Source organism: Convolutriloba macropyga, chromosome 10 (genome assembly GCF_964194025.1).
Source record: "Convolutriloba macropyga chromosome 10, txConMacr16.3, whole genome shotgun sequence".
Classification (NCBI taxonomy): Eukaryota; Metazoa; Xenacoelomorpha; order Acoela; family Convolutidae; genus Convolutriloba; species Convolutriloba macropyga.
Genome location: NC_134477.1, coordinates 19,703,087 through 19,730,018, shown reverse-complemented (window position 1 = coordinate 19,730,018; position 26,932 = coordinate 19,703,087). Strand labels below are relative to the sequence as shown.

At 36.5% G+C, this 26,932-nt stretch overlaps 2 protein-coding genes across 4 annotated transcripts in view; one reads left to right on the top strand and one right to left on the bottom strand.

The window, feature by feature from the left end:
* Nucleotides 1-26,932, bottom strand: part of LOC142347951 (von Willebrand factor A domain-containing protein 3A-like) — a 708,547-nt gene that overhangs the window by 332,586 nt on the left and 349,029 nt on the right. The window lies entirely within an intron of this gene.
* Nucleotides 1-26,932, top strand: part of LOC142348809 (protein kinase C-like) — a 158,771-nt gene that overhangs the window by 96,135 nt on the left and 35,704 nt on the right. For all 3 annotated transcript variants that reach the window (XM_075400329.1, XM_075400328.1, XM_075400330.1), the window contains one exon: nt 14,131-14,333. In XM_075400329.1, coding sequence (XP_075256444.1) covers nt 14,131-14,333 — 203 coding nt within the window. The remainder of the gene's footprint in view (nt 1-14,130; nt 14,334-26,932) is intronic.

Below are 26,932 nucleotides of genomic sequence, written 5' to 3'. Positions count from 1 at the left end.
AAAGAATGTTCATGTCAACACAACCGGCAAAAAGTGAAATTTTTGACAATCCTGTCTACAAACAGAAAGCCACGCAATTGTCTCTCATTCAAAGAAACATGTTACAAAATCCGGAAAAAAGTGAAAAAGAGGATGGAGCAGTCCAGACAGAACCCAGCATAAATGTTGAAAGAGATCATGAGCAAAAAGAGGAGCCGATGAGTGATGACAGCGAAATTGAACCTATTGTCAAAAAAAGTACAACTACAACGTTTCAGTCAATAATGAGAGATTTGGCAGTGATGGAGAAAAATAAAATCGGAAGAGCAGAAATCATTCTCAACAAGATATTAGAATCCCCGACAATATCCATTGAAGATCCAGGTGGTATCATTCATATTGATAACCAACCACTTGGCTTAAAAGCGTCAACTTTTTTGTATAACACACAGCAGTCAACAAAGAAAATTGACATTCAAAAATTTTCTCGAGCATTATTAGCTCTCGATCTTCCACCTCATTTAGTTTCGAATACTTATGCCAAACAGATCTTGGAAGCATCCGAAAGCGAAGAAGAAATTTTTGCAAGCCCACGAGGACAATCAGGAAGCGGTTATCAAGTTACCAACCAAAGAAAAACGGGCACAAGAAAAAAGACGGCAGAAGGAGAGACCAAACAGCAAAAATGGTCTTACTTCTTCTGAGAAAAAAACGTTGGACCAACTGTATTTGAAGGGACCTGCATCGTTTGGAAGCCCAAAGCGATTAAAAACGCAAAGCAAATTATCATTTGGTAAAGTTAAGACATACTTGGAAACCAAGTCATCTTTTACAAAATATCGCCCAATTCGTTTACGATTTCCCAGACTTAAAGTAATAGTAAAAGACATAAATGAAATTTGGTCCGTTGACTTGGCTTATGTGGATAAACTAGCAAAATACAACAGAAGTGTTAAATATTTATTGGTTGCGGTCGACTGTCTTTCCAGATACCTTCGTGTGGAGCCCTTAAAAACAAAGTATGCAACGGAAACTGCCTCGGCCTTTAAAAAAATGATAAAAACAAGCAACCACAAAAAGTGTGGGTTGATGATGGTACAGAGTTTCTTGGAGCCTTCAAAACCTTATGCAACAAACGAGGAATTCATTTATACAGCACTTTCAGTGAAAAAAAGTCTGCATTCGCAGAGCGGAACATTCGGTCACTAAAAAACATTATCTACAAGTACCTTGAAGAAAAGTGGACATACTCCTACATAGATAAACTGGATCAATTTGTGAAAACAATTAAGTCACGAGTCAACCGAGTAACCAAACTTGCTCCAAATAAAGTCACTAAAAAGGATGTTCCACGACTTGTCTCGTTGAGCGCTCAAACAATCAAGTTTCAGAGACCCAAATTTTACGTTGGAGATTTTGTTAGAATTGTCAAAAAAGACGAAGCCTTCAGGAAATGGTATAAACAATCTTTCACCGACGAAGTTTTTGAAGTAGAAAGCTTAGCAACCTTCAATCCGCCAACGTATTCACTTATTGATGCAAACGGTGAAAAAATTGATGGTAAATTTTACCAACCAGAGTTACAGCTTGTTCGTGTAGAGAAAAATGAGTGAAAACCGCTTCACCGATGAATTCACTGTGCATGTTATTTCATCTGATTCAATGGAAATTTTTGACTCTAACACTCTCAGTTCATTTCGAAACTTTTTCAATGATGAAATTCAACTCGCTGGTGACTGGAGAGTAGCTCTCAGTGAGATCATTTTCCCCACAAAAATTGAGCATATTGTAAATGGAGACATGGTAGTATATAGCTTAAAAGGGTACGAAGACAGCCAGAAAAGGGCTACCGAAGCCAATGTGATCTCTCGTCCGTATAACGGTGAAAAATTGTCTATCATGACAGGAACTTATAACTCAGTTGTTGACATACTAACTACTATCAAACGAACTGTTGGACTACCAAACTTTTCATTCAGAGAGATCAAGAAAACTGGAAAGTTTGAAATTTTGATGGGGAAAAATGAAGGAATTACTTTTCCCAGTAAAGAAATTCCCAGCATTATTGGTTTTTCGGGCATTCCAGATGGCAGTGGAGTACACATAGGGTACAAAATGAAAAGCGCAACATCAAACAGACTAATGAAGAGTGATGAAACGGCAGCATACTATGGAGAATTTCCCGTTGATCTTTGCTCGGGAAAGCACTTAATTTTTATATATACGAACATTATTGAGTACCAGTACGTCGGTGATACAAAAGCCCCCTTGCTTCGAGTCATTGATTCAAAACAACGTCTGAAAAACGGTAGTGTCTGCGAGCTTGAACCAACTCATCGAATTGTTTTTTCCAATTTAGATTACAAAAAACTCTTATCAAACACCATACAATCAATATCGATTGAGCTTCGCACAGAAACGGGAGAATTGGTTCCCTTTTCGGGAACCGGTAAAGTCATTTTAACCCTTCAGTTCAAAAAATTTTCCAATTAGCATGGACTCTTATTACGCTAACCAAGCAACATCCTTACCACATTTCTCTGGCCACTACCGGCAAAGAGGCAGTGGTTTTGGTGCATTAGCTGCGGGAATTGGGCGGGTCGCTTTGCCCCTAGCTCGACGTTTCATTCTTCCTACTGCAAAACGTATTGGAAAAGAACTTTAAGCAAAGTGTTCCAGAGCTGCTAGACGTTGTCAGCAGTAAAAAATCACTCAAACAAGCACTCAAAAATACAATAAGCAACACTGTTAAAAAACAAACAGGGGGAGCAAGATTTCGGCAAGAAAGACAAACGATTAGGAGTCGCTCAAAAAAATCACCAAGAAAAAGATTAACCAAACAAAAGTTGGTCATTTCAAAACAAAAAGTTCCAAAAAGAAGTCGGTCTGATTTCTTTTCTCAAGTTAAATATGATCGCTAACCTGTTACCAAACGAAGCAACCCATAGCTCTTTGGATCTGTTTGAGAAGCTGGCGCTCTTGGTGACTTTCGATGGAAGTTTTTGTCAAAAATTGGGACCTGTTTATAGTCCTGATGGACCCATGTTAGAGTTCGAGTTAACTGGTGACCGTAACAACTTTATTGATTTACAAAAAATTTTTTGGAAGTCAAATGCAAAATTGTTCAGTCTTCGGGAGCTGATCTCAAATATGACGGGGCAGCTACTGCTGACACTGCTAAAACCGATGCTCCATACTTTTGCAATAATGTGCTACATTCACTTTTCTCTGACTGCACAGTGTCAGCCAACGGGTTAAAAATCTCTAACGCAAATGGAAATTACGCACACAAGAGTTTTATAGAAACTGAGTTCTCACATAACAAAGACGCAAAGAACACTTGGTTGGCATGTCAAGGCTATTCTTGCGAAGAAGATCCATCTGCAATAAAAGCAGGTGAAATTGCTCGAAGAAAAAACTCGGTCAGAGAGTCAGCAGAATGCACTTTTTATGGTAAAGTAGCGGTAGACTTTTTCACATGTGATAAACATCTTCTCAGTGGTGTAACTCTTCGTATTGCATTCAGAAGATCTGTTGATGATTTTGTTATCATTTCGGATGATGCTGCAAAACATTACAAGGTGAAAATTGTTGAAGCTAATTTGTACGTTCGCAAGATGAAATTGAATGACGAGGTCGTGTCTGCCATTGAAAAAACCTTGCTTACTAGCCCTGCTGCCTATCCCTACTTTGAAACTTTGACAAAGACGTTTTTGGCTTCAACTGGTCTGCATAGTTGGAAGCAAGAGGACATTTTTGCACGAGAGCCAATCCGAAGACTAGCAATTTGTCTCAATACGAACGAAGCTTTTTTGGGCAACAATATGCAAAATCCTTTTCATTTTCAAAAATTTGACTTGGAACAGATATATATTTATCGCAACGGGTTACCAGTGGCTGATAGCCCAATATCTACAACTGATAACAAACGCCTTTATTTTAATACAATATCGGATTTAGCCTATATTGACAATGGACACGGAATAAGTCTGTCAGACTATCCCAACCATTTTATAATGGTATTTGATCTGACTAGCACCCAACAAGCTTCTCATGATTTTATACACCCGGAGCTAACAAACTGCTCCATATCTATCGAGTTGAAGTTTTCAGCAGCGTTACCGACCAACATTGAATTTTTTATTATTGGAGAAAAAGCTAGTACAGTTTTTGTTGATACTGCGCGACGAGTGTCAAAACATCATATTCTAACAAACTGATGATGGACGAAGATGATAATAATGGTTTAATTCAGAGATGTCAAAAACTAAAGCATAAATTTCGAGGTGTATTTGCAGCAGACAATTTTCCTTCAAAATTGAAATCAAATACTTTTTTAATAGTAAATGCGTCAAAATCTCAAAGTCCTGGCACGCACTGGCTCCTCATTTGTAAAAAGAACGACCATCTTCTGTTTGCTGATCCCCTTGGACGATCCTTGTCTTCTTACAAGAATATTTATCAACGACTTGCAAAAAATAATGTACAGTTTCACCAATTACTTGAAAACCAACTAATTCAAGGTCAAAACTCAGAATTGTGTGGACTCTTTTGTATTTTTATTGCTCATTTAATATTTGATGATAGACAAATTGTAAATTGTAGTGATTTTCAATTGATTCGCTTTGCTCTTCACATGATGCTCTAACAAAACTAATATTGTGAAATAAATTTTTTAAAACTGAATTTTTTCTTCATATACAAGACGAACAAATAGTAAATCAGAATCAATGTTTAGTTTTCCAAAACCACTCATAAATATATCCATAATCTGACAAAAAGCACCAGAATGAGGACCACTCAAAATTGATTCCACTCTTTTTAAAGTTTCACTACTAAATTGATCAGTTTGAGTTTTCGAAGAAATTGTAGAACATACAAAAATGTGAATTGTTTTCTGTGGTACAATTGATGTAGATCTCGCCAATGTTTTTGAGATTCCGCTAGTGACCGCTGTAGATTTTGATAGTTTGGTTGCCGCTGTTGCCAAGGGTGGAAGTCGCTTGCGTACATTTGCTGTATCCATTTTCTCTCCAGATTTGTTATTAAAGTCAACGGCAAGCTGTAATTTTGAAAATGTATCTCCTTTTAATTCCAGACTCGTTGAGGTTGAAAATAAGTGTCTGAAGGTAGTGAAGAGACAGGGAACTGCAAAAATTTTGATTGGCTTCATGGTCTCAACATCGATTGCACTCTCAATCAGAACGTGAAAATGGTTAGTTGGTAACTGACAAAATTCAGACTCAAAATGAGGACACACAGCATAGTTATTCGAAGCTGTTAAGTTTGGCTTTTCATCAGCAATTAAAAACTTGAACTGCTTTTGAAATTGTTTGAAATAGTTGGGAGATCGCTCAAACATTGCTTCCACCATCTCTACTACACTGATCAAATTTCTGCTTTATTGCTGGGGGTGGTTTTGAATCTTGCGTTGCGGCAGCTTCACGTTTTTTCTGCTTTTTTGACTAAATTTCCAAACTCTTCTAGAGTCAGAGAAATTCTCTGTTCAAACTCATAATCCTCGGCCGCTTTCTTGAACAACTTTAGAAACACATATGTTCCGGTTCTCTCGTACGTTTTTAAAGTTGCCCTGACCAAACGCTTTTCTGTTTGGGAAATGTCGAAATAGCAATCTCCAAACTGTGTGTCTTTTGTGGAAGTAAAAGGCATGGTAGGCAACTTGTTTTATCACTTGCTCTTAATGTAAATAACTACGAAGTTAAGAGGCGCGGCAAGTTGGGATCAAACCAGTGTCGTCATATTTTTAGTTAAATCCAAGTGATTGGTAAATACAATCTCAAGTACGCCCCACGGCGTACTTGAGACTGTTCATTTTAGACTTTTATACGTATGTGACCTTAGATAGTAGTTAATTAAAACCATACCTCTATAAACTACCAGAACCTACTTGCGAACAAAGACAACAAGTACATGTGTTTTGTATATAAAACAATAAATTTATCAACACAACTCCACACTTCTGTGTGGGAGAGAGTTAAACATTAATAGTGTAGGGACCCATATAAATTACAAGTTGATTTAGAACAGATGTGACCCTAGATAGTATAGTGTAGAGACCACACACAATTTACATAAAACCAATACAAAACAGATGTGACCCCAAATTCCTCTGTAAAGGAACCAAAGTGCGGCTAGCCACATGCTATATACAATATATTATTCAACTAGGTGTGTCCATGCTCCAATCATTTGTTTGGTCTTAGAAAAGACGAACCTTGCGAAACACATGCAGAACCTACTTGCGAACAAAGATAACAAGTACATGTGTTTTGTATAGAAAGCAATAAATTTATCACCACAACCCACACTTCTGTGTGGGAGATAGTTAACCATTAATAGTGTAGGCACCCATGTATTTTACATACAAGTTGATTTAGAACAGATGTGACCCTAGATAGTATAGTGCAGAGACCACACACAATTTACATAAAACCAATACCAAACAGATGTGACCCCAAATTCCTCTGTAAAGGAACAACAGTGTGGCTAACCACATGCTATATACAATATATTAGGCAACTAGGTGTGATTATGCTCCAATCATTTCTTTGGTCTTAGATAAGGCGAACCTTGCGAAACACATGGTGGGAAAGAATTTTGTACTTGTGTTCATTTCTTTCTTTTGCTCTTACTTAACAGTTAACTATTAAATCGAACTTGAACTTGAAAACAATCTCCGTGAAAATTCTTTCGGAGTCTGCTATCTCTTTTGAGAGAACTCTTGTTTACCAAACCGTGGTTGAAAATTTTGTCGTACTGATACAACAGAAAAGAAAAAACGATTTGTGGTACACATACCAGCCTTGTTTGATACCGAAGCTATTTATTAACGCTATTGCTGCCCTACCGGAAAAAACGGAGCCGGCTGAATCCAGTGTCATTACTTCTGGAGGACACTTACCACCAAAAACTATACCACAAATGCATTCGACTGAAGAAACTTTGCCGGAGGAAGTGAGACGTATCTTGTACAGATACGACTGCGATTGTGTGCCCTTATTCGAGAATCAACTCGGTACATATCAAGCCTACGAAAATTTGGGTGATATGTGGGGTGTCAAATCATCACCATCCTCACCGGACAGTCAGCCACCGAGTGTTTCAGTCAGTGTTCCAACAACTCCTGCTGTGGATCCAAGCCCAACTTTTACTCCAACCCCAAGTCCGTCACTCTTTGAGGATTTCCAGAGGAAGAACAAGATCTCTGACAATTTTGCAAGTCAGTTTGATGTCAACATTTTATCTGGTTCAAACTTTCAGACACCACAACCCCAAATTCAGCCGATGTCAAGACACCCAATTGCTCAGAAACTCCAGTAGTGTGCGCAGCACCAAAAAAACGAAAACAGGAAGACTCTCTAATGGACTTTTTTGACCTCTAACAGCTTATTTAATATTGAATTGTTTTTCCTTTGCACTTTGGTGTGTTGTGTTACTATCTTTTGTGAATAGCTCGCTAATTGACACTCTTCTTTTAATGTTTTTACATAGCTAGCAGACTTTAGAATCAGAATTTTACAAAAATGGACATGTTCAAACATGTTCACAAAAACAGTACTGTTTAGTGAGACAAAGTTGGGAGAAAAATTCCAAAATGGACAAGTTCAAACGTGTTCGAATATATAGCAGGAAGCAAACAAGCTTCTGAATGGTTGAGAGAAAATTTGTTGAGAAAGCTATTGAAATGTAAAATTAGGTTTGAACAAAAGCTTCAAAAAATGCATAAAGTCCTTATCAAACAAAAACTTCATTTAGCAAATCGTTCTTCGTATGCTGATATAATATCAGCGCTCCTGTTGGGTATACCTTCAGGTGTTAGTTAAACCAGTAAAACATCATTTTTTCAGCAAAAAGGAGGAAAAAAAGAAAGGATTTTTTTAATAAAAATGAGATTTTTCCGGTTTCTTTGCTTAATAAATTTTTTTCGACGGAACGAAAACTCAAAACCTGAACGCCATCACCAACTGTTTTTTGTGGGCTACCGATATGAATAAAAAAATTGACCACATTTCTTCTAAAAAAGTTGAAAAAAAACGAAAAAAAATTTTTTTTTGTTTTTCATGGTGACCTTTGACCCCAAAAAAGTCGGCTCCAACAGATAGTTGGGATGAAACTGACTATTGGGTTGACACTATCAGACACTGTACTACAAAAAAGCTCATAACGCTCGTCAAAATAAACTCAATCCTTCAAGAGATAATTAACCATTAATTAACAGCTAATTAGCAACTAATTAGTCTAATTAGTAATTAACGAAAAAAAAATCCCATTTTTTTAAACGGCTTCGTAATCAGTGGTACATGCTTGTCACTTTTGGTCATAAGGGTCAGGGTCGAAAAACGGCTCCTTCACCGATTTTCAAAACATCTGGACATTAACGTCTCATTAACATCTGGCATTAATTAGCAATTGAAGTACCCGAAATAATAATGATACACCAGGTTTTTTCTAAAAAACCGATTTTTTGGGGGCTGGAGACAAAATCATCTCATAACAGCTGTCATCGAAAAATGCTTGCAACAGGGGGCTTGTCATTGGCTGTCATGTGATGACATTGATTGATCATGATTGACAGAAAATCTAACTTTTTTCCTGATAAAGATGAGGGATTTTTTCTTGTCGGTTCCTGCGTTTTAGTGCCCGGGGAGCATTTTTGGTTATGATGACCAACATCGTCAGACGCACCCATCGGCATCTACAGTAAAAAAAATACAAAAATCGCTTTTTTTTGCAACATTAAGCGAAAAAAATTGAACATTTCATTTGCTTTTAGTAGATTTTTTAGCTGTTCAAACACCGTGACAGTAATAAAACTGTGCATGATAACCGTCCAAAGCATCCCTTGTACTTAAAATTTAACAAAGTGTATAAAAAAGCGATGTTTTTGCAATATTATTCAAAAATTCTATGGAAATCAAATCAAAACTTTCTTTTTATGTAGGCTACTGGAGTGTAATATTACATCTAACGGATTCAAACACAAATGTTTCCTCTACCCTTATGTCATTGGAGCATATTATCTATGAAAATGAAGAAAAAAGATTAAAATATTTGATTGAAAGATCATTGAAAATTCATAAAAGTTTACTTTGACTAAACCTAAAAGTTAGCAAATCAAAAAATTGCAATTGATATGCTTTCTTATATCACATATAACTAATAACTAAAAAGAACTACCCCTGGTTTTAAAAAAATCTTTTTATATATTGTACTAATAATTCGAAAATAACAAACAAGTTTTATCATGTCAGTGTTGTTCAGTGAGAAACGTAAAGTCAAGCGCTACTTTACGTTCAACGCAACTTGATATGTTCATAGTAGTTGACTAAAGCGGGGACGCGCTCTTATTATCCAATCAAATTCGAAAATTTTGAAAGTTTGAATTGCGCGCGTCTTATATGAACCTCGTGTGGAATAGAAATAAATTCGCCATTTGAAGTTGAGTTACATGTTTACGAAAGTTGTCATTATCTCTGTTAACTTTTGAATCTTGAATTTTTCAACTATGGTTTTCAATTGCAAATTTTGTTCGGCAACTTTTGCAAACAGAGGAAATCAATCTCGCCATGAGCATTGCTAACATCCCGACGAAGTAGGTTTACCAGTCTTTACCTGTTGTATTTGTACATTCACTTGTAGAAAACTCTCTGAACTGGAACAACACATGAGGACTTGTCATCAAAAATTTACAAATTGTTGTCGGTCCTGCTATATGGGCTTTAACGACACCAGATTATTTGCTCAGCATATGAGTTCTTTGAATTCTTTACCTGTCTTTGGCGATCAATTCCAACCAACTCAAGCGCCGGCCGAAACTGCCTTTAATGGTACCCTTCAGAGCTACCATCTGCCGCCATCACCAACCCAAGCCAACACAGACCTTGCTCAGTTCATGCTCCAGCATAAACCACAAATCGATTCGCTTATAGAACAAAAACTCTCACAAGGATCACAAAAAGTTCAATTTAGTGCTCATCTTCTACTCCGAAAGCCGAGTCAAAACGAAGATCAGGAAGATGAGCTTATTGAAATTTATGCAAATTCGCTCATGACACCGGTGTATAGTCAGGGACTTAGCAGTGAGACCTTCTGGACTATGGTCGAGAAGATGATGATAGTGCTTACGACATTTGCCTCTAATGGTAGTGGTTGGGTGCTTGAGAAAGTTATCAAAATAATTGTGAACTTTGCCCGTTACCGACCTATAACTGGCTCGTCTTACATTGCGTTACCATCAAAGTTACAAAATTGCCGCGGTTTACTTAATATTCGTAACCATGAGGACGCAAATTGCTTCCTTTACTGCTATATTGCTGCATATCATATGCATAACAATATTAGCTTAGATCGACCAGGAAGGAACTACAACACAGACAAAACTTCACCCGAAACGTACAAGCAAGCCAACCTTCATCAACCAACTGGACACTTCGATATGCCCATGGGGCTAGAAGACATCAATCAGTTCGAAAATCTAAATGAAGTTCGAATCAACGTTTTTGGTTATGATGGTAGAGACTTATTTCCACTCAGAGTGTCAAAGTTTGTCTCAAACTTCACAATGGATCTTTTGCTTTTATACGAAGCAGACTGTTACCATAATGTGTTGATTACCAACTTGGTTAAGGTAGTTTGTCAACTCCGAAATACCAAATTTCGCTTTGCGTTTCATATTTGCCGGAATTGTTTCTGGTTGTGTGAAGAAGGCCTTGCAAAGCTTACCGCACATATGGAAACCTGCTGTGAAAATGCGCCGGCTGTTGTTCGATTACCAGCTCTGGGAAAAAATTTATAAATTCAAAAACTTGGCCGCTACCTGGTTTGTTCCATTAGTCATTTACTTTGACTTCGAATCCTTCTTGTATCCAGTAGCAGGATGCACGCCCCACGGGAACAACTCATACACCAGAGTTATTGAAAAACACGAGCCCTGTGGGTTTTCACTTGCGGTAATTGATCACTACTCAACAAAACCCATCTTCTTCCACGTGGACAGCTCTGAAGATTGCATTACTAAATTTGTAAACATGTTACACACACTAGCCAAGGATATATACAAGCGCAAACGAGCTTTTCCTTTCTTCAGAGGTGACCGTAGCCAGTATCCGAAAAGTGCAGCTAGCGAATGTTGGATATGTAACGAAGCCTTTGACGATAATGATGAACAATCATCAATTGATCTGGATCACTGTCACTACAGCGGACAATTTCTTGGCTGGGCTCATGAAAAATGCAATCGAGCACGTCAACAAGGAACGTCAACTTTACCCCTGTGGTGGGTCATAATATACAAAATTATGACCTTCATCACATTTGTTTAGCCCTCCAATCTTGTGAGCCAACGACCACTGTAAGTGTAATTCCATCTACTGATGAAAAATACATTTCCATGAATTTTGGAGTACTTGTGGAGACCATAACCCTAGATGATGGAAAAGTGATCAAAAAGTATGAAAATCTGAGGTTCATTGATTCATTCAAAATGATGAATTCGTCTCTCGAAAAGTTGGTTGACATTTTACCAAGAGATCGTTTTGGAATACTTGCTTCTGTCTTTCCTAACCTATCCTCAACAGAATTGAAGCTCCTGCAACAAAAAGGATATTACCCCTATTCATATGTTAGCGGTCGAGAAAAGTTCAGCGAAAAATCCTTACCGCCTCTTAATGAATGGCGTAACACTTTAGAAGGAAACGCAGCACCAATAACTCAAGAAAACTTGAACCACGCCAAGACGATGTGGAACACTCTGAATTGCCAAACTCTACAAGACTACCACGATGCATACCTGAAAACCGATTGCGCTCTTCTCGCATGCGTTTGTGAATTCCACAGAGAGCTCAGTTTCTCCACCTACAAACTCGATTGCATGCACTTTTACACACTGCCAAATATGGCTAAGGAAGCATCCTTGAGAATATGCAAGGCGGAGGTCGAATTGCTTACAGAACGCGAGCACCTCGATATGATAGAAGGAGCAGTACGTGGGGGAGTATGTTCAGTCTACGAGATGAGAAAGTTTACAGCAAATAATAAATATTTACCAGATTACGACTCTTCACAACCCTCGACATTTGGCTTCTGCGTGGACGCCAATAACCTATACGGTGGCGTCATGCAAAATGAAAAACTCCCTCAGTCAGATTTTACGCTTAACTCTGATATTACACTGGCTGAGATACTAAACTGTCCTGATGATAACCCTGTCGGTTACTTCGTGGAAGTCGACTTGCATTATCCAGCAAGTCTACACGATTACCATCAGGACTTCCCCCTCGCACCATCGAAAAATATTGTTGAGGATGACTGGCTCAGTGACTACCAAGTGAATTTGCGAGAGAGTCATAACTTACCCCCCTCAAAAGTTCCAAAACTGTTGCAGACTTTCTTCGACAAAGACCATTATGTGCTGCATTACAAGCACTTGAAACTGTTTGTTAACTTGGGATTAGTCGTGAGGAAAATGCATCGTGTGCTACAGTTTACTCAAAACAATTGGTTAACACCCTATATAACCCTGAACAGTGAGAAGAGACAAGCGGCTTCGAATAAATTTGAGGAGAGTTTCTATAAACTAATGAACAACGCCGTTTATGGAAAAACTGCGAATCGAAACGTCGACGGATGAAAATCGAGCTTACGAGAGACGCAAGACGAACCCTAACCATAGTAAGCAAGTTTGAGTTTGAAAAATTCAAAGTGTTTGGCGAGAACATGGCAGCTCTCTCCTCCCGCCCAAAAAAGATCTATTGGGATACACCAACTATAGTAGGGGCCACAATACTTGATCTAGCGAAATACTACATGTATCAGTTTCACTATGGAACAATGCGATCTTCATTTGACTGTCGATTACTTTATAGTGATACTGATAGCTTGCTATACCGGATCAATTGTGAAGATCTCTACCGTGAACTGAAGGAGAGCAATGTTCTTGATCAATTCGACTTCTCAAATTACCCAGAAGATCACGAACTCTACAGCGAAGAAAATAAGCGCGTCGTCTTAAAATTCAAATACGAATTTGCTGGGGATTATATAAAAGAGTTCATATGCCTGAAGCCAAAGCTGTACAGCATTACTTCCACTAGTGAGTATTTTACGTTTAATGATTCAAGAAAAAACTAACAAAGTACCAACTAACCTTGTATGATTGTCATAATTTGACTGCTTTTTTCTGTTCATAGGTAACCGAAAAATGTCCGCCAAAGGAATAACAAGAGCAGCCCAAAATTTGCTTCGACATGCAAACTACAATAATACACTTGTGACTGGTAGTACACTGCGCGCTGAAAACACAAGGATTGTTCCGGAAAAGCATGTTCTACAAACGGTTTCAACGAATAAAATATGTCTCTCTGCTTTTGATAATAAACGCCACATTTTGAACGAGGGAATTAAAACACTACCATTCGGCCACTATAAAATTGTTCATTGCCGAGTCGAAGATTTTTCTTGGGATAGCGATGAAGTAGAGTGGGACTACGAAAATGTAGAAAATTATGCTCACCTTCTCCTAGATTCGAGTCCAAACTGGGACCATAATAATAGTTTTGTTGTACCGGATACAACAATAAGTGAAAGCCCGGAAGAATGGGAAACACCTGACCCGGGATTTGCAATGACAAGTATTATTAACGAGGACGATATTGATAGCGATGATATCGTAGATTTCGATGCTACCACCAGCTCCAGCTCTTCCTCCCCTAACCCATTCATTAATTATGAAGCTAATGAGTGCAGTGAAAGTAGTAGTAGCGATTATGAAGAAGAACCAGCATTTAAAGTTGCACGCAGACAATAAACTTATTGTACTTAACTACGTAAATTGCGCCTTTTGAATTCCTAACCGTGTAAATTTTGTGTTTATGAGTGCTAAAATACGTTTCAATAAATTGTTCACTTGCAGCTCTTATCGGAACGAAATTTAGAACAAAGTTGGCTGTTTGACCGAAAACAAGTTTGCCGCCTTGGAAATAGTCACATCTGGTAAAGAATGAAAGTTAATCCCTTTCCGTCTAGGATAACCCCCTATTATCCCATGTTTAAGTATCGTAGGATAACCCCCCCCCCCTCTCTTGAGACAGTATTTACTTTACTACTGATGTTTATGCCTACTATTCGTTTCAGACTTTGCCTTTGCGGATGGATTCAGCACTAGCCACAGTCTAGAGTGCAGTAACAACAGCAGTCCCAAATCACAGAAGAGCAAGTCTAGCTCTCCTCTTCTGAGACCCTTCAGACCTTCCGGTGCATCTTCCAATCATCAGTTCAACGCCAGTATCAACAGTGCCGGCAGTCAGAATAACAATCCTTTTGCTATACACCAAATGGTAGGTTAAGTCACTTCAAATGACAAATGTCATTCTTTCTTCAACAGAAAGCGAATGATAACACAGATTGACAAGTACTGAAATATTAAATAAAATAGAGTTGCACAATTTCAAATTTCGTAAGCCTATAGGTACCTGACCTTTCGATTGTCAAAATTTACAATTTTAGAAACAAAAAAAATCAAATTTAAAACTAATTGCTGCAACTGCTATGTCAGGGCCATTAAAAACTACAAAGGCTGACTACCGTTTTAGTTTTTAATGGCCCTGACTTAGCGGTTGCAGCAATTAGTTTCTAACAGCAGCCGTCAGCCTCTCAAAGGCCTTTATTTAGGCGCTCTTTTTTACAATCCAAAGAATTTGGATTGTATTGGTGCCCTGCTCTTTTCAGTAGCCACACTCATCTTTTAAGCTGGTCATTATACCCGTCCCTTTTTTACTTGAAGAGAAGTATTGGAGAAGTGTCTTATTGAACCGTTTTCAGTAGAAAGAATTTCGAAGGCACAAACGGGTAAAAAACGAGGAGTGGTTTCAGTATTGAACAAAATTGGAGCGGAGCGAACGGAGTTTTTTTGGCAAATCATGGAATTTGAGTTGTATTTGGGCGCTGTCTTTTTTCTGACTCGAAGAGAAATAGTGGAGAAATCTTTTCTAATCAGTTTTATTGGTCTGAATTTTTAAGCAGGAAATGAAACGCGTGAAAAGATTTGTTGCGGTTTAGGTGCTGAACAAAACTGAAGAGTGGAGCAAAAAGAGAGTGGGTTTTTTCTTCATACCGCTATTTCTCGAGAGAGCGAAAAATTGAGTTGTTTAAAAAATTTCAGTGAGCGAGCGAAATTTTTTGCTCACGTGTGAGTTTTAGAAGCAGTTTTTTTGCATTTTTATTTACTTAAGATAACAAGTGAATGCAGTTTTGTTGGTATTAAACATGTTTTTGCGAGATAAATGACAATAGTTCGAGAAATGTTCTTAATTTCCTGCGTTTTTTCGTTTTTTTTTTGGTAAGATTAAAAAATTCATTATTCTAGATTTTTTTAGTTCAAGTTTTTTTGAATGCTTTTTTGTATTCATTTGTCTATAGAATTTGGGGAATTCTATAGTTCATATTAGTTTTTTAGTTGTTTTGGCTGCCTTTTGATTGAATTATTTTTAATTTTGAGCTGTTTTCGGTAAAGATAATTGAGTAATTTTAATCAAATTTTGACCGATTCTCGTCTTTCCTTTCGCTTATTTCTTCCGTTTTTGTGCTTTTTGATAATTTTTCTTGTTCAAGCTTTGCTTCATGGTTTTTCTAGAGGTGTTGCTGGCTTTTCTAGAAGTGATGCTAGACAGCGCACTTGTGAGTTAAATAAATAGTACAATTTTTAAATTTCGTTCTTTGCTTTTTGCAAAATCTGCAAGGTGTTGTGAAGGTGAATGCTTGGCCAGAAGCAATCATAACAGGTTTTTAATTAATGGCTGGGAAGTAGCATTTTGACACATTTTCTGCACAATTTATAGCTAAGTTTCGTTGAATTCTGCTGCGGAAATATATATTTTACTTTCACTTCCTTTTCCCTTGGCTCCGTCTTCTCTTCTTGAAATATTTTTGTTGGTTTTTCTGTCATTTTGTAGTCGTTAACGAAAAATAATTGTGTCGCAAGGTTTTTGCTAATAGTAGTTTTGAAGTCGCAAATTATCAACAATTGTTTATCAGATGCTTTATCTGCTTCTCTAGTCAGATATTTTTCATTGTTCATTTTCATGTTGTTTCAAAGTGATAGGTGATATTAAGTAGTGCGCGGAATTCTGCCAGAGCCGTCTTGGTTATTAGGTAGGTCCCGGGTCGTTTTTGGAAGTCTTCCTCATATGTTTTTAAGATCTGTTTTTCACGATTTTGACACACAAGTTGAGTGATCATTTTGGTCACGCCCAAATAGGAAGTGGAGCAAAAAAAGCGAGTGATGTTGCGATATAAATTTTTTAAATTCTTATTTTCAATGTGAGCAAGAAAACCTTTGAACAAAAATTCACTTGTGATTTCTTGTTCATATGCGGCTATTCTTTTGAGCTTTTTTGATAAGATTTTTTCCAATTGGTTTTCCCAATCCAATCTGAGTTCAGTTTTTGTGCTATCGATGGAAATTTTTTGAATTGTAGGTTTGTACATGTACTGTTATTTTTTAATTCATACCACGGTTTTTGATAGAGCGATAAATTGAGGTGTGAAAGTATTCTTTAAGTGAGCTGATTTTATTGTTCACGTGCGGCTTTGAAGCACCTTTTTTGGTTTTAAACGTTGTTTTGTTTAGGAGGTTGGTAATTACTACAGTCATTTCAGCTCGTTTTTTAATCTGGACTTTTTAAGTCTATTTTAGAGTTTTTAGTGCATTTTTTTGCTTTATTGCATTGTTTGTGAACTAAAGAGACAAATATTGCTCAAACGAGTCTGATATTACCTTTTGGGTACAGTTTTTCAGGCATAAAACCTTGTTATTGAAGATCAATATTAAGAAAAATTGATTTCAATTTCTTACCTTTTTTCATTTCTTCAAAATTAAGGATTAATGGAATTTGGAGCGTCTGAATCTATAATGGCCTTCCTATTGTTGTGTGAGCACTTTACTGATCTCAATTTGATTACTGAAAGGGTTTGTTTTCTATTTGCCCTTATTAAATATCAAGAAAAAATTGAGGTTTTCTTGTTTGTTAATAGCCGCCCTCATCTTCTCAGCCGGCTATTATAGCGCTCCTTTTTTTTACAATCCAAGAATTGGATTGTATTGGTGCTCTGTCTTTTTTTTATTTTTGTAAGATGTTTTCACACCTGTTTTCATGACTTTGAGCTTTCAAAACGGGATAAACAGTTAAAGCTCAGCGGGCATCAAGTTTCATTAGAGGCCCGCGTTTAGTAGTCCCTCAAGTACTCAGAGTGGTGAAGCTACTGGGAAGGCCGTAATTCAAGGTTAAAAGGTCATTTTTGGGAGTTTTTGAGCCTAAAATAATGAATTTTTTTTTAGCAATGTTCGTCATTTTTCGGATTTTTTTTGTTAGACCAGTCTGAAATTGAGTTTTAAAAAAGTTGATAAAGGTCCTTTGCAATTCGTAATTGCTTTTTACGGCCACTTTAAGCGCTATATCTATTGCTACTCCAAACATAAACACGGTAATTTTTACTAATTTTTTCAAATTGTTTGAAAAATTTTGACATTTTTTGAGTTGTTTCAGACTTTATGTCAAAAAAGTTCCTGTGGGGTTTAATAATAGGTTATGGCATTGTTTTTAGTGTTAATGAAGTGGTTTTAAACATTTTAATTTTATGAATTTTACCAATTTTTTTAAAATCAAAATTGTTTTTTTTTTCAAATTTTCTGACATTTATTGTCATTATTCAAATTTTCCAGCCCCAGGGGTCAAGAAACCTCATCTAGGGTTTGCTAACAGTTTACTGAAAATATTTTTTGGCCATGGAATGGTATACAACATTTTAATATCTTTTACAAATTTTTGATAAAGTTGCAATTTTTTTCTTTAAATTTTTGAAATTTTTATTCAGTGGCCAGGGAACCTCCTATAGGGTTTGCTGGTATGTTACTACATAGTTTCTAGGAGCAATAAAATAGTTTCCAAGTTTTTAGTTTTGCAATTTTAGAGAATTTTTTAATTAAAGCTTGCAATTTAAAATTTTCGATTGTTTTCAAATTTTTCGATTTTTTTGTCATTCTCTGAGTTTAACTATCTTTACTGGCAAACGAAACTTTTTAAATGTTGTAGACGGTTTACAAAACAGAACTTTAGAGTCAAAAAAATGTTTTGATCTTTTTTATAGCCCTATTTTTTGAAATTTTCTTTTTAAATTTTCTCTTGGTTTCTTGATGCATTTGTCATATTTGTCCAGTTTATCTACTTTTAGTGGCAGATTCATCTCTTTCAAGGTTTTTGCGTAAGTTAATGAGTATTTTGAAATGAGTCATATATGTCCTTCAAGTTAAAAGCTTCAAGGGTTTTAGCAATGATCGTTTTTTTGGTTAGTTTGTTTGATTCTTTTAGTTTCTCAACTTTTGACATTTTGTCTTGTTGCTTGGGATTGTTCGATTGATCTGCGTGAAATCTTTTTGACTTCTCTAGGCTAGTTTCGCTCTTCTCTCTTTCTGCTAAAAGTGATTTTGAACATCAGTTGCTCAGCAAAGCAATTCAAAATGAACAGAGTTAGTACAAAAATGGATGTAAGAAATAGAAACGGGATAAACCCATAAAGCCCAATTTTAGATGCCCGCTATTTGAATGTCGTTTCTATAAGTCTTATTTACCATCTCTAATGCTTATTATTAATAGTAGCCCCTGTAGCCTCTCTCTGAGAAACAGAAGTATATTCAACTACGAAATGCCATCAAAACAAATCAGACTTAAAAAAATGTTTTTGTGCAAAAATCTTTTTTTTTCAATATCTTCTGTTATTTCAATCCAAATCATGCTTATTGGAATCAACGGCCGCTATTTTCCGGCAATCTGCCGGGTATGTTTTTGTTTTTAGTTCAGTGAGTTTTTGGGGCTAATTTTATTTTTACTAGGAGTAGTTATAAAATGTTAACAGGTTTCTGAAGATAGTGATTTTTTGGCCCAGAGGAGTCCTCGACTCGTTTTTGAATACTTCTGGCTGTTTTTTTACTTCGTCGAAGACAAGTTTGTTTTGCTGTACCTTGATTCAGCTTGTTGAACATTTTACGTGAAAATTTTTGGCCTCTCGGATAGTTTTGCTCTACTGTCATTCTGCTCAAAGTGCTTTTAAACAGATGTTGCTTATTAAAGCCGGAATCAATGGAGTCAAACTCGAAAAACAAATTCAAGGTGAAAAGGTTACTGAAGTTGAAAAGGTGAGGTTTTTGAGCCATAAATTGTACATTATCTGGACAGTTGTTCAATGGCTTCAACCTGTGGTATCCGGTAGATTTTGGCAGCACAAAATTGCGCCTGGGGCCTATTTGCGTCAAGAATTTTAACTTTTTGTTCATGTTTGCTTAATTGCAAATTCTTAAGCTTGCCTCTGTTTGTTTGCTTCTTTTCGGAATTTTTAATTCGCTGTCGTTCTTCTGTGTTTGCCTATTAGATCTACGACCAGTTTTTTAAACTGCGATATTTGACGTTTTTTAGTCTTCCTTTTAATTGCTCTCAAACGAAGTTAAGCAATTATATTGGTTCTGCGGGCATTGAGTTTCGTTAGAGGTCCTTAGCCGTGTTTAGTAGTCCTTCAAGTGGTTACTGTGATGAAGCTACCTGGAAAAGCGTAGTTTAAAGTTAAAAGGTCATTTTTAAAAGCTATATGTTTTGGTAATCCAAACAAAAACACACAAATTTATACTAATTTTCACAATTTCTTAAGCTTTTTGAAAAGTTGGTCATTTTTTGATTTTTTCAGCCCTATGTGTCAAATAACCTCCTCTAATAGATGACTGCACAGTTTCTAGTTGTAATGGAGTGGTTTTCGACATTTTAACAGCACGAATATTTTGAAAAATCTTGCAATTTTTTTCAATTGTTTTTTACATTCATTGTCATTATTCAAGTTTTTCCGGACCCAGGGGCCCGAAAATCTCCTTAAGGTTTTGATAATAATTTACTGAAAGGTTTTTATTGGCCATGGATTAGTTTTCAACTTTTTAAAATTTTAGCAATTTTTTCAATTTTTCGAGTTTCTTGAAAGTTTTGTCATTTATAGGTTTTCTGGCCTCTAAAGCCAAGGAATATCCTCTAGGGTTTGATATTACGTTACTGCATATTTTCTAGATTTCATTGAAAGTTTCTCAAGATTTTAATGTCGCAAATTTAAGCAATTTTTTTAAAAATATTTGCAATTTCAAATTTTTTCAGATTGTCATCTTTTAGGTTTCGCCAGTCTCAGGAGCCCAGGAACCTCCTCTAGGGTTTGATAAGATGCTACTGCATATTTTCTTTATGTAATGGAATGTTTTCAAGATTTTATTGTCACAAATTTTAGAGCAATTTAAAAAAAAAATTCTGGCAGTTCTTCAAGTTTTGAATTTTTCGATTTTTCCGGCAGCAGGGACCCAGAGACCTCTTCCGAGGCCTGATAATAGGCTGCTGCATATTTTCTAGAGTTATTGGAATATATCTCAATATTTTAATGACTCGAGTTTAAGCAAATTTTTAAGAAAATTTATTTTTTTTTCTTCAAATTTTCGAAAATTTATTTTCCAACTTTATGGATCTTTATAAGCCTGTGAATTTAATTTAGGCTTGAAATAGGAACATCGGATAGTCTCCTAAGACAATGAAAGGGTTCTAAAGATATTAGTATCAAAAATTTGTTGAATTTTTGCAAATGTGTAATAGCCGCACAGCGATAGCCCGGGCTATTATTGGCCTTCTCTTGGTTTTTTTTATCTGGTCGACATGATTTTTCTTACGACCGTATGACATCACTTCAAATCTGCTTTGTGTTCATTTGTTCAAGCAATTTCAACTGAAGTGCTCGTGTGACGTCTTTTCTCACTCTTAGTGGAGCGAGTTTTGATCTTTCGCGTGATTAAGTTTTTGGGAATACGCTCACTCTGAAAAATGATTTCCTCACTTTGAATCGGACTTTTCTTTGAATTCAAAGAGATAATGTCAAGTGAATGTTTGTCATGTTAATGAAGTTTATTTGAGAGCATCTAATACAGGCAGCAATAAGTTATACAGATTCTTAATCAAAATATAATATCCCTTAATTAAAAGAGTGGTTTTTTTGGTGTCTTTTGCTGTTTTTTAGACTGGAGGTCTACGAAGCTATTGCGGCTATTTTTGACAATGGGCCAGCTATGTTTTGAAAATTTTTTGAAATGTTCAAACTTTCTTTTGAATTTTGCAAATTTAGTTTTTTTATTGTTTAATTACTGACAAGGCTAGAAAACTGGAAGTTGCAGAGTCGAATCTCATCATGGAAAATAATCCTAGTTCTCTGTCTCCTTTGGTTGGGGTTTCTTTCCTTCTCTTTCTCGTTCACGGTCTATCTCTCACACAAACTCTCTCTCTCTCTCTCTTTCTCTGTTTCCTTCACTCTTTTGTTGTTGCCGCACTTCAGCTGCTGTGATGTGGCGTGATAACATCATCTATTACCCTCAGCTCACACCCTTTCAATTAAGCTAAAACTAGCTACCCAGACAAAGCAAACCTCTCGCCAATCGTTTGAGAGCAATTCGCCCGACGTTAGTCGGTTATGTTTTAATTTTGTTTTGCAATTGGATCACATTTGTGGGTTTACTTCAGCTACGACTCGCACGGTTGACTTTGAACTTACCTCACTCCAAGCAAAAACAAACAGGATAAACTAATTAAGCGCGGTCACTAAGACTTAACGTTCAATGATTTATTGCATAAAGTTGTCCAAGTTCCGTAGAGTATGGTGGTAACTAGTATTAATGTTTAATTGCTCTCAAACGAAGTTTGTAGCAATTATATTAGTCCTGTCGGTCTTTTTTATGCGGTTTTTCGCTTGACCGATTTTTTTGTGTGACGCTTTTGACTTTTCGTTCTCAAAAACGGGATAAACAGGTAGCGCCCAGAGGGCATTAAGTGCTCTTAGAGTCTTTCAGCTCTGTTTAAGCTCAAACTGTTTTGGAGACATACTTATGGTGTGAAGAGCGGTTCTTAGAGGTTGAAGACCCCCCACTGTTGCCCCCACCCCCACCGCGCTGTTGCCAGCCACCCCCATCAGCATCCACGTACAAACCCCCCCCCCCCTCGTGGCGAACAAGAGCTGGCCCCCTCCCTACTGACGAACAAGAGCTGGTTTCAACATTGCGAATTTTTGCTTTTTTTGGAAAAACTGGCAAATTTTTTCAAGGTTTTGAAAAATTTTGTCGTTTTTTAGGTTTATCCAGCCTCAAGAGCCAAGGAGCCTCCTCTAGGGTTTGATAATAGGTTACTGTAAAGTTTCTAGGCGTAATGGGATATTTTTTCAAGATTTAAACATCACGAATTTTCGCATTTTTTAAAAAAAATAGAATTTTTAACTTTTACATTTATTGTAATTATTCAAGGTATTTCAGCCTCCGGGTTTAGAAAATGTGCTTAATGGTTTGATAATAGGTTGCTGCATTGTTTATAGTGGTAATTGAATGGTTTTTAACTTTTTAATATCACAATTTTTATCAATTTGTTTTTATCAAACTTGCCATTTTTTCAAGTTTTTTGACAATTTTTGTCATTTTATAGGTTTATCTAGCCTTAAGACCCAACGAACCTCCTCTAGTGTTTCATAACAATTTATTGTATAGTTTCTAGAAGCAATGGAGTGTTTTATAAAGATTTTTAACACTTAACAAGTTGTAGCATTTTTTTGTAAAATTTTTGGCAATGTTCATGTTTTTTGAAGTTTGTCATTTTTTAAAGATTTTTCGAGCCTCAAGAGCCAAGAAACCTCCTTCGAAGAAATCATTATTTTAATGACTCGAGTTTCAGCAATTTTCTGATAATTTTTAATTTAAAAATTTTTGAATTTTTTTTATCATGTTCCAAGTGTATGGATCTTTATGAGCCAATGAAACTGCTTAAGGCTTGAAATAGGCATACTGGATAGTCTCTTGGGACAATGGAATGGTGTTCTGAAGATATTAATATTACGAATTGTAGCAAGACTTTAAAATTTGCAATTGTTTTTAACTTTTTAATATTTTTGTCCTTTTTTGAGTTTAACAATCCTTACTGGTCAACGAAGCTTTTTAAGTCTTGAGTTAAATAACAAATATCCAGAGACAAAAAATGTACTTGAACATTTCCTCTACTGCGAAATGTGGAAACTTTTCTTTAGAATTTTGCACTTTCATGTTTTTTTTCTATATGATTTAGTTACTAACAAGTCTAGAAAACTTGAAGTCGAATCTCATCATGGAAAAAATTCCTAGCTCTCTCTCAATCTCTCTGTGTTGGCTGGCGTTTCTTTCCTTCTCTTTCTCGCTCACCTTTAATCTCGAACTCTCTCTATCTCTCTCTCTCTCTCTCTCTCCTTAACTCTTTTGTTGATGCCGCACTACAGCGGCTGTTATGTGGCATGATGTCATCGTCTAATACCCTAATATCAGGACCCTTCAATCAAGCGAAAACTAACCCCACTAAACAGTGGCTAGGTACTGACGAAGCCAAACCCTCGCCGGTCGTTTGAGAGCAATTCGCCCGACGTTAGTCGGTTATGTTGAGCTTATTGTTCTCCAATTTAGAGGCCTAATTCGCCAGTTTGCTAATTGCATGAAAAATAAGTTTGTAACTTGAAAAAATATTTGACTCGTTAATTTGTTCGTTATTTTTTAGTGTTTAAGTCTCAACTTAGGTCAGTGGGGTTAACGGCGGCTATTTTCCGACAATCTGTTGGCTATGTTCAATCATGTAGGCCTCTTTAAATGCAATCTGATCTCAATTTGATTACTGAAAGGGTTTGTTTTCTATTTGCACTTTTTAAATATGAAGATAAAATTGAGGTTTTCTTGTTTGTTTTGTTTCTAGTTCAGTGAGTTTTTGGGGCTAATTTTGTTTTTACTAGGAGTAGTTATAAAATGTTAACAGGTTTCTGAAGATAGTGTTTTTTTGGCCCAGAGGAGTCCTCGACTCGTTTTTGAATACTTCCGGCTGTTTTTTTACTTCGTCGAAGACAAGCTTGTGTTGCTGTAGCTTGTTGAACATTTTATGTGAAAATTTTTGACCTCTCGGATAGTTTTGCTCTACTGTCATTCTGCTCAAAGTGCTTTTAAACAGATGTTGCTTATTAAAACAGGAATCAATAGAGTCAAACTCGAAAAACAAATTCAAAGTGAAAAGTTTACTGAAGTTGAAAAGGTCAGGTTTTTGAGCCATAAATTGTACATTATCTGGACAGTTGTTCAATGGCTTCAACCTGTGGTATCCGGTAGATTTTGGCAGCACAAAATTGCGCCTGGGGCCTATTTGCGTCAAGAATTTTAACTTTTTGTTCATGTTTGCTTAATTGCAAATTCTTAAGCTTGCCTCTGTTTGTTTGCTTCTTTTCGGAATTTTTAATTCGCTGTCGTTCTTCTGTGTTTGCCTATTAGATCTACGACCAGTTTTTTAAACTGCGATATTTGACGTTTTTTAGTCTTCCTTTTAATTGCTCTCAAACGAAGTTAAGCAATTATATTGGTTCTGCGGGCATTGAGTTTCGTTAGAGGTCCTTAGCCGTGTTTAGTAGTCCTTCAAGTGGTTACTGTGATGAAGCTACCTGGAAAAGCGTAGTTTAAAGTTAAAAGGTCATTTTTAAAAGCTATATGTTTTGGTAATCCAAACAAAAACACACAAATTTATACTAATTTTCACAATTTCTTAAGCTTTTTGAAAAGTTGGTCATTTTTTGATTTTTTCAGCCCTATGTGTCAAATAAATTCCTCTAATAGATGACTGCACAGTTTCTAGTTGTAATGGAGTGGTTTTCAACATTTTAACAGCACGAATTTTCTCGTTCACGGTCTATCTCTCACACAAACTCTCTCTCTCTCTCTCTCTCTCTCTTTCTCTCTCTGTTTCCTTCACTCTTTTGTTGTTGCCGCACTTCAGCTGCTGTTATGTGGCGTGATAACATCATCTATTACCCTCAGCTCACACCCTTTCAATTAAGCTAAAACTAGCTACCCAGACAAAGCAAACCTCTCGCCAATCGTTTGAGAGCAATTCGCCCGACGTTAGTCGGTTATGTTTTAATTTTGTTTTGCAATTGGATCACGTTTGTGGTTTTACTTCAGCTACGACTCGCACGGTTGACTTTGAACTTACCTCACTCCAAGCAAAAACAAACAGGATAAACTAATTAAGCGCGGTGAATAAGACTTAACGTTCAATGACTTATTGCATAAAGTTGTCCAAGTTCCGTAGAGTATGGTGGTAACTAGTATTAATGTTTAATTGCTCTCAAACGAAGTTTGTAGCAATTATATTAGACCTGTCGGTCTTTTTTTTATTCGATTTTTCGCTTGACCGATTTTTCGTCTGATGCTTTTGACTTTTCGTTCTCAAAAACGGGATAAACAGGTAGCGCCCAGAGGGTATTAAGTGCTCTTAGAGCCTTTCAGCTCTGTTTAAGCTCAAACTGTTTTGGAGACATACTTATGGTGTGAAGAGCGGTTCTTAGAGGTTGAAGACCCCCTACTGTTGCCCCCACCCCCACCGCGCTGTTGCCAGCCAACCCCATCAGCACCCACGTACAACCCCCCCCCCCCCCCCCCCCCCCCCTCGTGGCGAGCTACTGACAAACAAGAGCTGGCTAAAAACACGCAAATTTTATAAATTTTCACTATTTTCAAGCTTTTTGAAAACTTTTGTCATTTTTTGAGTTTTATCTATCCTAGATGTCAAGGAACCCACTCTATGGTTTGATAATAGATTACTGCACAGTTTTTAGTGGTAACAGAATGGTTTCAACATTGCGAATTTTTGCTTTTTTTGGAAAAACTGGCAAATTTTTTCAAGGTTTTGAAAAATTTTGTCGTTTTTTAGGTTTATCCAGCCTCAAGAGCCAAGGAGCCTCCTCTAGGGTTTGATAATAGGTTACTGTAAAGTTTCTAGACGTAATGGGATATTTTTTCAAGATTTTAACATCACGAATTTTCGCATTTTAAAAAAAATAGAATTTTTTAAATTTTTTACATTTATTGTAATTATTCAAGGTATTTCAGCCTCAGGGTTTAGAAAATGTGCTTAAAGGTTTGATAATAGGTGGCTGCATTGTTTGTAGTGGTAATTGAATGGTTTTTAACTTTTTAATGTCACAACTTTTATCAATTTGTTTTATAAAACTTGCCATTTTTTCAAGTTTTTTGACAATTTTTGTCATTTTATAGGTTTATCTAGCCTTAAGACCCAAGGAACCTCCTCTACTGTTTGATAACAATTTATTGTATAGTTTCTAGATGCAATGGAGTGTTTTATAAAGATTTTTAACACTTAACAAGTTGTAGCATTTTTTTGTAAAATTTTTGGCAATCTTCATATTTTTTGAAGTTTGTCATTTTTTAAAGATTTTTCGAGCCTCAAGAGCCAAGAAACCTCTGTCTGTCTCTGTCTCTCTCTCTCTCTCTCTCTCTCTCTCTCCTTAACTCTTTTGTTGATGCCGCACTTCAGCGGCTGTTATGTGGCATGATGTCATCGTCTATTACCCTAATATCAGACCCCTTCAATCAAGCGAAAACTAACCCCACTAAACAGTGGCTAGGTACTGACGAAGCCAACCCCTCGCCGGTCGTTTGAGAGCAATTCGCCCCACGTTAGTCGGTTATGTTAAGCTTTTTGTTCTCCAATTTAGATGCCTAATTCGCCAGTTTGCTAATTGCAGGAAAAATAACACTTTGTAACTTGAAAAAATATTAGACTCGTCAATTTTTTCGTTATTTTTTAGTCTCAACTTTTTTTAAATCGTTATTTTTTAAATCTCAACTTAGGTCAGTGGGTTTAACGGAGGCTATTTTCCGACAATCTGTTGGCTATGTTCAATCATGTAGGCCTCTTTAAATGCAATTATTCGTACTTCATTTTTTTTTTCGTTTCACTTTTCGTCAAACCAAAAGGTTTCGTCTTGAGAAATGGGATAAACCTTAAGTCCGGGGGTTGTAAATTGGTCTCGT